At 38.0% G+C, this 17701-nt stretch overlaps 1 protein-coding gene across 1 annotated transcript; it reads right to left on the bottom strand.

The window, feature by feature from the left end:
- Positions 1-344: 344 nt before the first annotated feature.
- Positions 345-17421, bottom strand: EIF3M (eukaryotic translation initiation factor 3 subunit M). The gene is made up of 11 exons (XM_061151373.1): positions 17266-17421; positions 14901-15033; positions 13673-13811; positions 13273-13396; positions 13059-13153; positions 7705-7788; positions 6631-6730; positions 5975-6056; positions 2436-2579; positions 1171-1231; positions 345-528 (listed from the first exon to the last, which is right to left on the bottom strand). The coding sequence occupies exons 1-11, from the start codon at positions 17305-17307 to the stop codon at positions 408-410; spliced, it is 1125 nt and encodes a 374-aa protein (XP_061007356.1). The 5' UTR covers positions 17308-17421; the 3' UTR covers positions 345-407.
- Positions 17422-17701: the final 280 nt, after the last annotated feature.

Here is a 17701-nt window from a genome sequence, read left to right as displayed (position 1 = left end):
TTAAAGCTTTATAGTTGTACTCACTTTACCAATTTTTTTCTTTGATGAAATTATATTACTGTTATTGTGTTTTCACTCAATAAATGCTTCGTTTAAGACAGCTAAGATTGCAAGGTTTTATGTTAGCACTGAATGAATGTTAGCATTTAATTCCCTTTAGTTAAATGTCTTTCCTCCATATACTCTTTCATCAAAGCTCTTGGTTGTATCTCAAAACCCTTCCTTACAGAACACAACATATGTATTATACAAAATAGACAGTGACCCTTTGTAATTTATTACTTTCTATGCTCTGAAGATGGTGATTTCTTTTAAATATGAGACAGTAAATGTCCAGACTGTAGTCAGATTTTAGCTATGTTTTACTATGATTTTCCAAAAAGAACAAAATTATACAGTGTAAAAATTCAGGTGTCAGAAAGACTCAAAAGGCTGTTTTTCACTTTGTTCAAGTTTTGTTTCCAGGCATTAAGCGTGTCATAGAGTTGTTGCCATTGCTGTTTTCCAAATGTCCGATGTGTGCTATGACTAGAAAAATTAAAAAACAAAGTTATTAGTCAACCTTTTGTCCTTTGGTATTCTTTTATAATATAATACACTCGTATCTAGTTAAAATAGCAAGGTAAATATATATAGAAGACAATGTAGAGTTGTAAAAATGACTGAAGCTTTTTAAAAACAAAACAAAACAAAAAAAACCTTTATTTGCCATACTAATTCTAAACCGGGCTTCCCTTGTGGCTCAGCTGGCAAAGAATCTGCCTGCAATGTCAGAGACCTGGGTTTGATCCCTGGGCTGGGAAGATCCCTTGGAGAAGGGAAAGGCTACCCACTCCAGTATTCGGGGTCGCAAAGAGTTGGACACGACTGAGTGACTTTCACTATTCACACTAATCCTAAACCATCTATTTTCCTGAACTACATAAACCAGACACAGAAGTCATTAGTATTCTAGCCAGTGCTGAGCCATTAAATGAAATGTGCTGGAAAATAGGACTCTTTCATTAAATAAGCTAATCACATTCAGTCTGAACTTTAATAAAATTATGATAAATAGGAACTATTTAACTACAGTCAACTGATAAGAACACCACCTTGGTTCTCTATAAACATTTAAGTGAAACAGAAATAAATTGTTCTACAAAATGCTGCAAAGTATTAGTGTCTTACCTGACAACAACTTTTCTCTGGGTTTGATCAATTTTGCAGTAGACCATTTTAGTTCTTACCGCTGGAAAAAAGATGTTTTACATGACTTATTATATGGAAAAATTCCCAAGGAAAACAGCCTAAAACACGAAACTGTGACCAAGTAACCCATAATAAAACTTTACAGTTTCCCAACACTGTATTTTACAGACTGGCTCTCTGAAGCGCAGCAGTATGATTCAACCAAAAGGAAGGCCACGTATTTGTCCTCTGGTTGCTGCACCTATCTGTATTAAATATCACATACGATTTTCAGTGAGAATTCTAGTGTTCCTCCTGAAATCATAGAACAGAGGAGGCGGGAAGTAGTTTCTTAATAAGGTATTATAGGACTGTTTCAGACTTAAGAGCATTCCAATGAAACAATGTCAATAGTTCTGTGCATTTTATTAATCTTAAAAAGCCCAGAAAAAAAATCCTAATTACATTGCACTTTATAAGGCAATTATTAAGGCTTCCCAGCCAACACAGGAGATGCAACAGACATGGGTATGATCCCTGGGTTGGGAAAATCCCCTGGAGAAGGAAATGGCAACCTAATCCAGTTTCTTGCCTGGAAAACTTCATGGACAGAGGAGCCTGGTGGGCTACAGTCCACAGGGTTGCAAAGAGTCGGATGTGACTGAGCACTGTACACAATGCAATTACTGGAGAAGGTGGGCCTGTTCCTAGGCCAGTCACAAGAAAGTGACAGTGGGTGGCATTCTCAGATCATTTACAATGTGCCAGGCACTGAGCTGGCACATGCATTAATTACATGCACTAATTTACTTCATCCTCACAACCACAAATTAACTCCTACATTCATGTTTCACAGCTGAAGACCTAGTCTCAAACACAGGTTTAATACTAAAATCTAGGCTGTTAACAACTACAATATACTGCCCTAAAGGCCTTCTGTTCTACGTGACTTCAAGGAATAGATACACAACCAAAAACCACATGTGCTCAGTCATTCAGTCGTGTCCAACCCTTTGTGACCCTATGGATTGTAGCCTGACAGGTTCCTCTGTCCACGGAATTCTCCAGGCAACAATACTAGAGTGGGTTGCCATTTCCTTCTCCAAAAAAACCACACAGTAACTTACTGAATATATTCCCATTGAATTTTTACAGTATTACAAATATTACCTGCTCAACTACTAAACTCAGTTTCAAGATTAAAAATCTTATGTTTCAGAGGGTAGAAAGAAATTCTAGAAAAGAAAATGTTCCAACTGCCTTACCATCAATAACAAATGCTTCAACATCATCAGCTCCAATTTGCAGTTCTTGCTGCATTGTGTCAAAAGAAATTTCTTTATTTTCCACTGCCATTCCCATAAAAGTAAGCAGTCTCATTTTTGCCATATTCTGTTCATGCAGTAGGCCTGGGAAACACAGTGGTGAAGCCAGATAAGCACCCATACTCATTACAGCCCTGCATAACAACAACTCTCAGGTAAAACTGCGTCACAACGTTAATTTTCACAAAGCTTTTTGCATTTGCATAAACTGACCCCATAATTATATTGCGGAGCATTTAAAATTATTTTTCTATAACTACGTTTCTTTATTGCTTCAGTGCCACAGGTGACACATTCAATGTTAAGATCAGGCTATAAAATATTTTTAGGCTGTAAACATTTTGTACATTTTCTATTTTTAATATTTATTTTATATATTTTAGGAGATAAAATATACAAAATACATTTCATAAGAACATTCTAATTTAACTAAATTACTTAAAACTTATTTTTACTAATAAGCTCTCCACTTAAACACAAAATTCTGTATCTATTGATACAGTTTTCTGTGTTACTGGTAAGCATGGAGTTTTAAAATATTTTAACATACATTCAGTTATGAAAACATTAAATTTCCCTTTAGGCCACTCTGGATTTAATACTTAAAAATCAAACTGCAAAAGTGTATTTAACATTTACAGGTTTAAAATGATTAGTACTGGATAAATTAATAGTGATACCTGTTCTTTTTAAGGCAAAAGTAGAAAACTACAAATAGTTCAAATTTTGCCTTATAATTTCTAATGAAATATTATTACAATTATTTGGATCACAACTGTCAGATCTAAAAGCAAACTACCTAGTCCCCATCCTCTCTCTAAAAAAATTAAAATTGAGGAGTAAAGAGATTAAGTGACTTATTAGTTATGAAGTGGCAGTACCTAGGCCTAAAAAATAAGTTCATTTACAAAATAACTAGAAATACAAATATATACAAATCCTGAATACCCAAATTATCTATTCCTAAATAGAAGCTGAATTATAACACACAGATTACTCTATTTCATGTTAATTTCTTAAAACATTTCTAAAGTTAATTTAGAAATACTTACACGTTCCTTTTCTCTGAACTTTCAGATTATGTAAACTCAGCGAATGACCCTCTCTAGTAATTAAGAGCCTCAAGTTTGTACTGGTAAAAAAGTTCTAAGTGCTCCATAAATAAATTTGAAATTTATAACATAATATTAGCAGAAGACTAGGGAAGCCCATTAATATAGGACATAATTGTTAATTAGCTGTAATTATGATGCAGGCTTTCTATTTGGCACAGATTCAACAAAAACATGATCATCATAACTCAAATGAATGAGGTACCCAAGTAAGTATTGCTAAGCAGGTTTAATGGAAATCTACAAGCATCAAAAAATCAATTAGTGCACATTAACCCTAATTAACAAATGCAAATTAGATGCTGATTAACTTTCCGAAGCAAGAAGGTAGCAACTGGACAACACTAGATTACATGTGGACATGTTAGGGCAATTCAGTTGACACAAGATAGTGCTACTGTTGGCCCAACTTGTCAGTGTTAATAAAACGAAGTGTTTTGAGAATAACTGATGCCACCTGTGGAACCTATACATTTATAACCAGACTTTCAGCTGTAATAACATCTTAATACATTTTAAACCCAAAAATAAACATTTAATAAGATGTTTTTCTGCAAAACATCTTTTACAAACAAATTAGTAATAAATGATTGCTAATTTGCATAGATTGTGAGAAACAAAAGTCCAAACAAGGAATCTGATTTGTGGAAATTCTGTTATGTTTTTCCTATCACAGAGAACAAAGTTTATTTGTATACAATATTTGTCAATACAAGAAAATTCCTTAATATTACTAGTTCTATGGACATACATATTGTTCTCTTTTCATATGATAAAATGACAGAAATTCCTAAAATTTCTAAGATATAATTTACTTGTGAAGTTAAATTTATTTTACTGCTACTCCTTGTGCAGTTACAAGCTTACCATAAATCAAAAAATTATCAGAGGAGGGAAGATTATTTCTCAAATGAATTATGTAAAACCATGGTCTATCTAACACATGGAAATCTGCATTTAAAAACACTTCAAATTGATGTTTAACGTAAAACAAAGAACCAGACTAAAAGCCTGTAGGATTCTTGTTCCCAGCGTCAAACCAGGAGGCCGGCGGGGTGAGGTGAGGCCGGCGGGAGGCTGCGCTTTGTTTCAGGAAAGCAGACTGCCGTCAGAGGAAGTCACGGTGCTCTGTGCTGTATTTCAATTTTAAAGTTATAAAAAATCTAATTTTATGGAAACATTTATTCATTACTAATATGTCAAAACCTTAATGCAGTAATAAAAAAATGTGCATCATTGAGCAATTTCTGCATTGTCACTGACCCCTGTCTTAAAATGCTGCAATATAGAAAACGTAATTTTAATGCATGCAATAGCTTATGAACCAGTGCTCCTTTGAAACAGTCAATTACACATCAATGGGGGAGTGTCAAAGTGTTAATTACTACTCCTTTTTCTTTGGTGCGTAAATAAAGAGGTTGCTGACATTAACATTCCATCACATAGCTTCATGCCACAGAACAAATTAACTGGGACAGAATGTGGTTTTCTGGGTCTAGTGCACCTGGCAAAAGCATTGAACACAAGCACACTGGCGTCTGCTTTATCTTGGTGTATTTCAGACGCCGTATTATGTTCAGAATAATTCAAGCTTCCCTAAGTCCAATGGCTGCACAAAAGTTAGAGGTGACAGGAATTAATGATTACCAAATTGGGGACTAATAGTATAATCAAAGTAGATTATAAATGTATTCTTTATCTACACTTCAACCAACCAGGAAGACCAAATTCAATTTTAATATGGAAAATTACAACTGGCCTTTGTGTTCTGATCATCATCCAGTAGAAAAACTAAGCACCTTAGCTTCATTCTTCTTTACTCTCTAAAATCAGAGTTTTAGAACAATTAAACCTGTTCAACTACAGATTTTCTAAGGTTTCCCTTTTAAATTTTAGCCATGTTAAAAACATGCTCCAGAAAGAAAACACTTGAATATATATGCAGTCTGCTTAATGAGGGTGAGTAAGATTCAATTCAGCAACATTTACTGAACTCTGTTGGTCTAGAAAGAAAACTTTAAGATAAAAATCACAAAGTTTAAATTTACTATGCTGTCTTCAACAAACTGTCACACAAAATCACCATAACTCCACTTCTAACTTCACCTATAGCTTCACTTAGATCTGACTTTGTTCACTGGGGGCAGTGATGGAAAACCAAGTGTAAAAGACTATATTAGAAGGAAAAAAGCTATCTGCTACAATTATGTGACTGTGGCTTTTTAAAAGAAGTACCAAAAATTTAAATCACCATGCATCTAAGGAATAAGATACACCGCTGGTTAGGTAATCTACACATAAAGCCATGATCGTAATTTCTGGATCATACATTCCCTACCCCTCCAAAGAATAATCCCCAAAACTTACCAAGTGAATCAATGAAGTCTTTATTATTCTGATAAAACTTGACATATGATGCCAATTTAGCACTCACAAAAATGGTTAAAAGCTATACAAATAAAGATTAAAAAAAAAAAAAGACAATATTCAATACAGAATCAAGATTTATACTAGCTATTTAAGACACTGACTCCCAGTAAGGAAACTCTACATTTCAATCTGTTTGATCAAATTACCATGTAAATCTGCTTTCATCAAATTCACTTAAGATGAAAGAATCAGTAAATACAATGAGCTCTAAACGATTTACCCCAAAAGATGGCAGTAATGATGTAGTACTAATAGAAAATAATCCATAATGTATTTATAACTAGAAAAGTGCATTCATGTGTTCTTAAATATCAGACTTATTTTTCCTAATTGGGGGCTAGCTGACACTATATAATATGAAGAAATTTGTATTCTCCAAGTTCATAATGGAGAAGATGAAGGAAATGAAGGAGTGTTCAGCAGTGGAGAAAAGCTAAATGTTAGTCCTAAATTTCAGTCTGTTCCTGATAAAAAATAAATAAATAGTTCTCTTTCTAGATTTCTCTGAGTGTGTCTATTAATACAAAGAGTTCTGGGTTCAGTGTGTTAGATTTAAGAGAAAACACTTTCCACATTAAGGATAAACTACTTACATCATGAATAAGCTCGCCTTCCAAAAACTTGACTGGTTTTAAAGTAAGAAGATGGTCAAAAAGGAATGCATTTGGATCTTTCAATGCTCGCACAATACACCTTAATTAGAAAACAAAATCAAAGCTCAGAGTCTTGAAATTCAGGTACATTTCACTAGCTTTGCAGACTGTAAAATATATTCAATTAAGTGAAATATCTAAGAGTTCAATATACATGGTATAAAAAAAATTTACAAAACTGGGGTTAAAACAGGCCAATAAATTGATCAGTGATGCCTGTTTTAACAAAATTATTCAGGCAAAAACAGAGTTGAAGAGAAAGCACCACCAAAATAATCAAAGAATAAAACAGCAATATTTTACCATTTATGTCAGATATTAAGTGCTTTAACATGTATTATCTCATTTCATCCTCACAGCACCCTGAGACACTTAAGAGTATTATCATGCCCACTTTACCAAAGATGAAACAAGCTCAGAAAAGAACTTGCCTGATTTTAAGGGCTAATTAAGTGGTTAAGTATTTGAATGTTGGCATTCTGACCTGAGTCAATAACGATCTTTTCCACTAACTACCCTTTCTACCAACATCCATCATATACAGGTTCTTGGGGAGCAATAACCCTATGAAGAAATTACAATTTCCATTCCACAGAGTTAAAAAACTGATTCTACTCTTATCGATATTAATAGACCTAAAACTGCTTGAAGCAGTTTTCATTAGCAATGTTAATTTTTATACAAATCCAACCTTTCCGCATCAACCTTCCTTAATATTAAGGTAAAATCAAACCAAGATCAAGTTCTACTGCTCAGGTTGGGAACCCCAATTGCAGGAATACCCCAAATAGCAAACACTATATGGCTATTTCACATGCATTCTATGGTTCTTTCAATACCAAATCTTGAATTTTGGTAGCTACATTAGAATCATCATGGATGATGCCATCACATGCTATCAAATGGCTTTGGATCACTGGTGGATGCAAGCATGACCTCCATTATACGACTGAATACTGTAGCTTGCCTCTGCCCCGACAACTGCCATCACTGGAACACCAGGCTAAACATTACCTGTGAGCATCAACTCGAGCCTGGGAAGCATTGTCCTCCGTGTAACTGCCTAACAACTCCACCATAACTTTAGATGCAGCGTCACTAAAAAGAAATACAACTTTAGGAACTTCAGAGTATCATTACTGCCATTCATTCATTCATTAAAAAATATTTACTAAGTGTCAATACTGTGTTGATGATACACATACATTGGTGACCCAGAGACACAGTTCTTCTCTATGGAAAGTATGGAACTTTCCTTCTAGTAGGAAAGAGAAACAACTGAGGAAAAATACCAACTTACAAGTATGTGCCATAAAGGAAAATGGTGATGTTACAGAGTAATGAGAGTCGAGAGAGGACAGAGGAGGCTGTTTCACACAGAATGAGCAGGGAGAGTCTCTGAGGAAATGACACGTAAGCCGAGATCTGAAGGATGTAAAATAATTGGCTATGAAGAGTGTTGGAGGTGGAAGGCTGGGGCTGGATGACTTTCCAGGCAGAGAAGACAAGCTACAAACTGGTGGCATAGTACAGCTGAACCTGAGCCAACACCAGACATTTACATAACTCCACTAATGACATCCTTCCAATTAATCACCCCCAGAACTATATGATCAATTTTGACTGCAGTGAAAAAGTACAAAATAATTAAATGCATCACTCAATCTGAACTTAGAAAATGTTTATCTTCACCCTTCATTTCTTCTTTTAAACTGATGAAATCTTCAGCCAGTTACAGAAAGCTTCAGTTTGCTAAGTAAGTGAAACACCATTTTCATTTTCTAAAAACCTTTCTTTTCTCCCCACATCTGGATTCAACCTGGATAAAATCAGTAGGAGCTATACCATTTATTTTTAAAAAGTTAAATGACATTCTAAAACTTCCCACAAAACTAAGGTTAAAATGTATTACCTTGTGGGGGGAGTGGGAGGAAGGCTCACAGGGAGAGGATATACATACACTTATGGCTGAATTCGTGTTGTAAGGCAGAGACCAGGCAACACTAAACAATTATCCTCCAATTTAAAAAACAAATGACTAGCTTGTGATACACTGCAAGCATGGGCACACTTTCCAGTTTTAACAGCCACAGTCTACGTCAGTCGAATACATCTTATCAGTTAAAGAAAATCTGAATTCACAAAGATCGGACAGTCCATTTAAAGAGCACAGTATCTGACATATAATAAGGCCTCAAAAGGTGTCACACAATTTACACTCATCAACCACCAATATAAATACAATCATGAAGGAGGCACCAATAAGTGTAAGCATTTCTTACTAAGAGGGCAAGGTAACACCCAGAATTCTACTTAGAAGCAGAAACAACAACAAAAAGACCATTTTCTGTGTACTAGGCAAAAACCAAATCTTAAAACTTAAAAGCAGCAGCATGACAGAAATTTATAGAGTTTAAATAACTATCCTCTCCTAGTTCCCTATCTGTGGGGAGCATTCACTGACTCACGGCCCATCACTGCCCAACACCTTGGGAATACAATGGTGGACAGACAAGGTTCCTAACCTTCATTGAGTCTTTATTGCTTTGTGGTTGTTTAGTCACTAAGGCGTGTCCAACTCTTGCTATCCCACAGACTGTAGCCCGCCAGGCTCCTCCGTCCATGGGATTTCCCAGGCAGACACTGGAGTGGGTTGCCATTTCCTTCTCTGAGGGATCTTCCCGACCAGGGATCAAACCCACGTCTCTCGTGTCTCCTCCACTGGCAGGGGTGCTCTTTACCACTGCCCCACCTGGGAAGCCCTCACTGAGCCTACAGCCTCATAAACCTCTTGACTGAGGGTATGAAGTGCCATGATAACCGGAGGGCACTGGAAATACAGGAGGAGCATTTCAGGCAGAGTAAAGGAGTTGAGTGTGGGTCTAGACTAAATATAGGTCAGCTTTCCACGAAGCAGTGGGCAATAAATATTTTAGGCTTTAGAGCTCACAGTCTCTACCTCAACTATTCAAATCTTGATGAGAGCAGACATAGATAATACATAAAAACGTAAATATGGGTGTGTTCCAATAAAATTTTATGGATACTGAAATTTGCATTTCATATAATGGCCACATTTCAAGAAATAGCCTTTTTTTTGACCCCCTACTCCCCCACCATTAATCAGTTAAAAATGTAAAAACCATTCTTAGCTTATAGATCATACAAGAACAAGTACCAGCCTCCCTGGTCCAGACTGGGAAACAGCATAGTGCTTTTGTATCTGACACAGTTCACTATGTCTGGAGTATGATAACCAAGAGGAAGAGCGTGTGGGTGTGGGTGTGCGTAAAAGCAGGCAGGAGAGAAATGGAGGGAGGGAGTATCTATACAGAGAAAGCAGAGTTTTTGGAGTTTGTCACTGCACCATACAAAAATGGCAAGATTATTATCAATTCGCCAAGTCCACACTACAGCAATAAATGGAAGTCCATGTCTATATCATACTAAGAATTTTGTACTGTATGCGAAAGAAAACATAAACCTAAAGAATGATATGCTGAAATTTTCATTTCACAAAATCACCGTAAATAGAATAAACAGAAGATAAATTCAAGATGTCTAGCTAGGAAAACAGACTAATTCAGAGGGAGAAAATGGTAATTCATTTTGGTCATACTGAGTTTGAGGCAACTATGTGTGCTTAGTCACTCAATCATGTCTGACTGTTTGTGACCGCATGGACTGTAGCCCACCAGGCTCCTCTGTCCATGGGGATTCTCCAGGTAAGAAAACTGGAGTGGGTTGCCATGCCCTCCTCCAGGGGATCTTCCCAATTCAGGGATCGAACCCAGGTCTCCCGCACTATAGGCAGATTCTTTACTGTCTGATTCACCAGGGCAAGGCCACAACTAAATAGAAAGAGGTGGAAAGCAGCTGAACATAAAGACCTAATCAGAAGAAAAGCTGAGTTGAATGCCTCTGGGAAGGGTATATGCACTATAGTTCCATAAACTACCACTTCATATTGCCTCACGTCACTGCTTCTTACATCTACTGCTTTTTTGACATGTTCGTTTTTCAGAAATAGTCATCATTCACCTAGCACATATTTACTGAGTGCCTAGTCTTGTCAGACACTGTCCTAGCAATGAACAAAAAGTTACAGCCCTTGTCAAACTTACATCCTGGTGGGGACTGACAGATAATAAACATTAAAACATAGCAGTTAGTAATAAGTGCAATGGGAGCAATAATAAAAGAGGGAAGGTGGGGGGAAGCAATGCAAGGGTAGAGGAATGCTGTTACTTTCACAGACAGCCAAAGAAGGCCTTTCCAATGAGGTAACAACTGAGCAGATCTGAAGGGAGTTGTGAATGAAGCACAGACTCTAGACAGGAGCCCCAAAGTCAACTGAGAAAGCGTTTCACCAAGGAAAGAATGCTCACCTGTGACAAATGCTGCAGGTATTTCTTAATATGTGAACATTAGGGTGTGTCTAGGAGAGGACAGATGGGTACTGATGTCCTATCTCAATTTCTCTGAGAAATTAGCTTTGGGATTCTTTAGAAGGTGACCTTAGTTACTTCCTTTTACACATAAAACACTGAGGATCTACTAAATAGCAATTAGAGACACTACCCAATGAGTAGTCATCAATGACACACATCATTTTAAATGACTGTACCAGAAAAAAAGACTAATTTTTTAAAGATGAGCTTGAAAAAAGTGAAAAGGATAATGATAGGAATAAAATATCTAATATTCACTGAGTGCTTTCTTAATAATAAAACCACTGTTTTAAGAACTTCGTGTATATATTATCTTACTTAATCTTTCCAGTAATGCTATTAGGTACATACTACTATTATTTCCACCTTGAAGTTGGGAACTGAGGTACAGAGATTTATTTAAGGTCATACAGCTAGCCTGGAGGTTCAGATGGTAAAGAATCTGCCTATAATACAGGAGACCCGGCTTTGATCCTGGGTTGGGAAGATCCCCTGGAGAAGGGAATGGCAACTTACTCTAGTATTCTTGCCTAGAGAATTCCATGGACAGAGGATCCTGGCAGGCTACAGTCCATGGGATTGCAGAGTTGGACATGACCAAGCAATTAACACATAGCTAGTAGGAAGGCCAAGGTTTGAATCCCAGTAGTTTTAATCCACTGCCTGCACATTTATAGTGTATATTAAAATACAGATTCTTTCTCCAGTAGCTTTCATGCCTTCCCTATCTGAAATGGTCTAATATAAAACTATTTAACACTTACTGACAACTGGCTGGAATGTTACCACAAGTATGCAAGCACGTAACAGACAGTAGCCACTGATACAAGATGAAATAGGCTATTAATGCAAAATCCACTGCTTGCTTCTTTTATAATAAAACACTTCAACTTTCACAACAAAAATAGAATTTTCTCTTGTACTGTTAAATGTAAATGGTATGCAAAAACTTACGTTAACATAACAGAAACACTATTACTGATCTTTTCTAATATATGAAACACCCTAGCACTGAAAGCCACTAAAAATTGTGCAATAAAACTAAACTGAAGACTGATTACTTGTTCTAAAAGTTTTTAATCACTATGTGAAAACAGAAATTGAAAAGTTAGGTCAAAATGGCAGGATTATCCTTCAATACTGATTCTAAAAACTGGGCCAAATCTATCATTTGGCTGCATCTGTAACTGGAGGAGGAATAAATCTTTTGGGCATGCAGTTTGCTGGGCTAAATACAAGCCTTAGGAACTCAAGACCTTGCAAAAGCACAATAAGATTTTGTACAGTCTATTGCAAAGTTGGGCTTCCTTGGTAGCTCAGATGGTGAAGCGTCTGCCTGCAATGTGGGAGACCCGGGCTCAAACCCTGGGTCGGGAAGACCCTCTGGAGAAGGAACTGGCAACCCATTCCAATATTCTTGCCTGGAAAATCCCACAGACAGAGGAGCGTGGTGGGCTAGTCAATGGAGGCACCAAGAGTCGGACACGACTGAATGACTAACACTTTTCTTTCACTTTCATTGCAAAGCTCTACCGTTTATGTAAGAGACACTGACTAAGGGGAACCGACTGATAGACCTTCACCACCATTAAACAAAAGTGATAGCAATACCCTGTACTAAGACAGCAAAGCTTAGTCTAATTAAATCACTTAGTCTAATGTTACACACAGCTTTGGGATTAACAGTTGTACCAGTTTTAGGAAAGCAAGTTTTGCTTTTTAGAAAGTTTAAAGATGGGAAAAACTGTTCCAACCTTTGCAGTTATCTTTAATTTAGTAGGTGAAATTTACAGAAAGAGATTTATAGCAACTCCTTAGAGAACAAAGTAAGAGCAAAAGCACTTATCCTACTTGTCTTTAAAAAACAGTCCCAACTACTTATATTGCCTGTTAAGTCAGTATATTAATTCTCAATACCTTTTCTTACAATCCACAAGTGCCTCATAAAGTAGTCTTAAAAGGGTGTGTTTTTTTTCAGTGGTGAGGTTCCAGTCAGTAATCCATTTTCTAACCTACAACCAGATTGATAAAAGGAGAAAATTTAGTAACGTGGTGAATATATTTGCTTCTTATTTCATTTTTTGCTTCTTATTTCTTACAAGCAGAACAAGTATTCCACATCATAACTCACTTGATCCAGCTCAGTTGGAATATACTGGATGGCCCCACAAGATGCTGCCACTTTAATGAGGCTGCAATACACTGTGTATCTTACAGGAGTGTTCTTGTCCATCCCATGGAAAAGGTTGCTTAGCCTGGTAAACAAACAAATAATGAAGCAGTGCTTGCAATCAGTGACTATGGTGAGTACACTGAGGCCATCTGCGCTTACAACAAACTTCAGAGATACTGTTACGAACATCACATTGCAAGGAGGGAAATGGGGCCCAAAGAAACACCACCAATAAGTCATAGCTGAGAGTCAAGTTCTAGAATTCTTTTTACAAATAAATGACAGTAACATGAAGAACCCCTTGCTTTTCTATGAAAAGCCCATAGAAAAACTGAGCCTCTTTCAGTTCTTAACTTACAACTGCAGTCTCAGAGATGGACGTTCACCTTCCCGAAATTTGACCAGTTTCTCACACAGGCTTTCAATCAGAGCTTCTTGCTTATCTGGTTCCAGGATCAACAGGAGGGATACCACGCTGTTCATCACACTTTCAACATCTACACATGTATGGATGACACAACAGTGATACTGTAATATTTAATGTATCGAGTTAAATATGTATTTCCAGAATTTTAATATACCAAAGACCACTGAACATAAAACTTTAAAAAACTAAAAAATAGAGAACACATGAATTTAAAATAAACAGCTCTATTGTACCATTATCATTCAGAAAGCAACTTACACATTAAATGAGGAAGAATTTACTACCCAAGATTTGATTTTCAACCAGTAAAACAGAAGACTGATTTACACGTCCATATAGTATACAGTTTCAGTTTTTACTGGCAAGATGCTAACTATATGCCAAGTTTAATCTCAGACCTTAATCAGAGATTTTAGGACTCCTAATTTTCAAAATTTCCCATTTTATCTCAATAAATAGAGAATTAGTCAAATAATTAGCTTTTCAATTACCTGAAATTACATCCCATTTGATAAAGTAAACCTTATTAAGAGATTTGTATTTTTTCTTCAGTTCATTCTGAAATTACCAGTATTTACTGTGTGCAATAACACTCAAAAAAAGAAGGAAAGTTATGGCCAGCCTAGATAGCATATTAAAAAGCACAGACATTACTCTGCCAACAAAGGTCTGTCTAGTCAAGCCTATGGTTTTTCCAGTGGTCATGTATGGATGTGAGAGTTGGACGGTGAAGAAAGCTGAGCACTGAAGAACTGATGCTTTTGAACTGTGGTGTTGGAGAAGACTCTTGAGAGTCCCTTGGACTGCAAGGAGATCCAACCAGTCCATCCTAAAGGAGATGGGTCCTGGGTGTTCATTGGAAGGACTGATGCTGAAGCTGAAACTCCAGTACTTTGGCCACCTGATGCAAAGAGTTGCCTCACTGGAAAAGACCCTGATGCTGGGAGGGATTGGGGGCAGGAGGAGAAGGGGACGACAGAGGATGAGATGGTTGGATGGCATCACCGACTCGATGGACATGAGTTTGAATAAACTCCGGGAGTTGGTGATGGACAGGGATGGACAGGGAGGACTGCGATTCATGGGGTCGCAAAGAGTCAGACACGACTGAGTGACTGAACTGATGATTAGTAATAATACAAAAAAATTAAAAACAAACCTTTATCATCTTCCTTCAAACATACATCACAGGCTTCAATAATCTGAGCTAAATCTACATGCAGTCCACCTTCTGAGTTCTCTTCTGAAATTTCAGCTCCTTTAGATTTCAAGTAAGCACGAAGCTCAGCAGCCTGTTGAATCAAATAAGATTGCTCTATATCTATTAGATGAACTATGAATTACAAAAGGCAAGATCTAAAAGCATTCTGTCCTATTTCTTAAAAAAAAAAAAAAAATGTGAATACCACGTTTAATGATGACTTTAAATTATGTTAAAGTTTCTCTCCCCTAGCTTATCCACCATCAGTCTCAAAGATTTTCCCAAACAAGTAGCTACACAGACCCACTATGACCCCCACACTGATCACCTTCAGAATTTCTCTCTCATCACCTATATATCCTGCTGGACTTCCAGTATACAGCAAAAGCCTTTCTAACATAACCCAAGCTTTTCTGGGGGGCAAGTGGGGAAAGGGAATAATTGATCTGTTTTAAAGAAATGAAATTTTATTGCTCTCAGGTCTATGTAACACAGATAATTTAAAAACTTATAGACATTACCCTGGTAAGGGAGTAATCATTTGCTAAGTAAATGTTTGGGGACTTATCTGTGATAAGCACTGGGAGAGACACAAAAATAAACAGATGCCTTTGAGGGTCGCCCTTAATATAATGTTTCTATCGAATTGCATCTATGATGTAATTGCTCTCTTAAAATGCACACCTGGATCAGAAAGCACTGTTGGACCCATAAAAACATAACTATAATACCACATCCAGGTATTTAGGAATTTTCTACTCTAACGCACACATAATATTTAATAACTTATTCTTTTGAGGACTTGGATTTATGGCAGCCACACCTGAATGTAAACAGTGTTTAAGATAATAACTGAAATGGAGATGTAGGGACACCATTAGCACATGTACAGGCATCACATTTCTAATTCCACAGCTGTGTCTGGCTACTTAAGTATATGAAACCTGTAGATCTGATGGTGCAATCTTTTCAGATAACACAGAAACGTCACATGAGTTGGCATTATAAACAAGATTTCATAAAACAAATCTCACCATTTCAGACAGCACTAAAATATCACTGTATATTTCTCTATGAAGGAGACATAATACGCCACGCCCCCCCTCCCCCAAAGGCATTTATTTAAGCAAACTATTCAATCAACACTAGGCTGTTTTCATCTGGTATTCCTACTGGCCACAGGTGGTTACTCTAATCAGAGAACTTGACTGAAGTTAAATTCCTGAAGCAATCATCTATTTACCCAAAAGGAATGGCCAGGGTGAAACAAGAATAGTAGCATAACCTAACTAGAAAAGACACTTTAATATAATCAATGGCAAAATCTTCCTGCATCAACAACCCTTTTCCATTAAAAAAAAAAAAACAACAACAAGTAACTTCATTTTCCCAGTAACCTAATAGCCTACTGTTGATAACATGATTCCATTACTCATCAGATAGGCTTTTTTTCCTTTCACATCTTTTCTAATAATGCTCAACTCCTTCCCTAGCTTTTTTCCCCCATCTTTCTTTCCCTTACTCTGTTCTTCAGGACTGAAAGTTATCTTAGACCAGTAATGTTTTCTCTTCTATCGAAACCAAAATTTCCATCTTAGTAGAGTAGCAGAAAACTACAGAATGACAACACTTAGAATAGTTTTCAGTTCTGCAAAATTAAGAGAAACTCACTTCAAGTTTAGTTCAATCAGTTTAAAATGAGAAGCATTACCCATGCATTCATACAAAAGAGTAAACAGAAACTTAAGACCGTTCACCAGGTGTATGCCTCAAAAGCCTGGGGGTGGAACTGACGGTATGCTTTCAGAACTCTCACTCTTGATCAAGTAAGAGAATAAAATACAGTCTACATACGTTCACACAGTAGTAAAGCCATCCTGATCTTTAGTACCAAATTATTTTTCCCTGAACTGCTTACGCCGTCTGAAAACTTGCCACCTCCCACTCCGGATGTGGCTGCATTTCGGGCACGGAAGCAGATATCCTTCTCAGTGAGTCAAAAGTACTGTGTCGACAGACAGAAGTGACCCCAAGCTGGAAGAGTCCTGACGCCGACCAGGAAGTAGGCCGTCGAGCCTGGGACCAGCGCTGGGAGCGCCGGCGGGCGGGCTGATGCAACTCCAGACCCGGAACGCGCGCCCCTGCCTCTCGGCCTGCCCACTCCCGGGTGCGGAGGACACCACCGCGGCTCTCGACTCAGGGGTTGGCTCCGCGGGGCAACGCTCCGCGCGCCTGGCCCGGGCTCAAACCCGACGCGGCCCCTCACATCCCTGAGTCTTCCCCCACCTCCCACCCTGGCGGCATCCGCGGCCCGGGAGCACACCTGATCTTCCTCGCTGATGTCGATGAACGCCGGGACACTCATGGTGAGGGCCCGAGCACCGTGGACGCTGCGCTCGCAAACCACGCCGACCGGAAAAAGGAGCTGGGCCGCGCGGCGGCGCCTCACAAACGCTTCCGGGTCACCCACCGCGGGTCTTGTGGGGCGGGGTCATCGACAGGGGCGGAACCACGGGCACCAATCCCAGCACGCACTCTGGCTGGGGCGGGGCAGGGAGGAGCCGGGGCACGCCCAAAGGGCCAGCTTCCCGGACCGCCTCCTGCCGCCTCTAACTTCGGTTGCTGGGTACCGGGATGGGTAGCATGCTGTCTTTCGAGTTACTGCTGCGTTTGTGGCTCGTGGAGCCTACCTAGCATTTTGAAGTTTTAGGCCAATCAATTTTTTTTCGACTTCTAATTTAACCCACTTTTAAACTTTT

Source organism: Dama dama, chromosome 1, assembly GCF_033118175.1.
Source record: "Dama dama isolate Ldn47 chromosome 1, ASM3311817v1, whole genome shotgun sequence".
NCBI classification, from domain to species: domain Eukaryota; kingdom Metazoa; phylum Chordata; class Mammalia; order Artiodactyla; family Cervidae; genus Dama; species Dama dama.
Note: the sequence above shows the minus strand (reverse complement) of the source record. Positions and strands in the feature narration are given on the sequence as shown.

What these genes read in the sequence shown, in the direction of transcription:
- EIF3M (XM_061151373.1), bottom strand. Translation starts at nt 17,307, where the DNA reads ATGAGTGTCCCGGCGTTCATCGACATCAGCGAGGAAGATCAG. An exon ending in TTTGAAGGAAGATGATAAAG is followed by an intron (nt 13,812 to 14,900) that starts GTTTGTTTTTAA and finishes ATACATGTGTAG; the next exon opens with ATGTTGAAAGTGTGATGAAC. An exon ending in GCTCGAGTTGATGCTCACAG is followed by an intron (nt 6,731 to 7,704) that starts GTAATGTTTAGC and finishes TTTCTAATTAAG; the next exon opens with GTGTATTGTGCGAGCATTGA.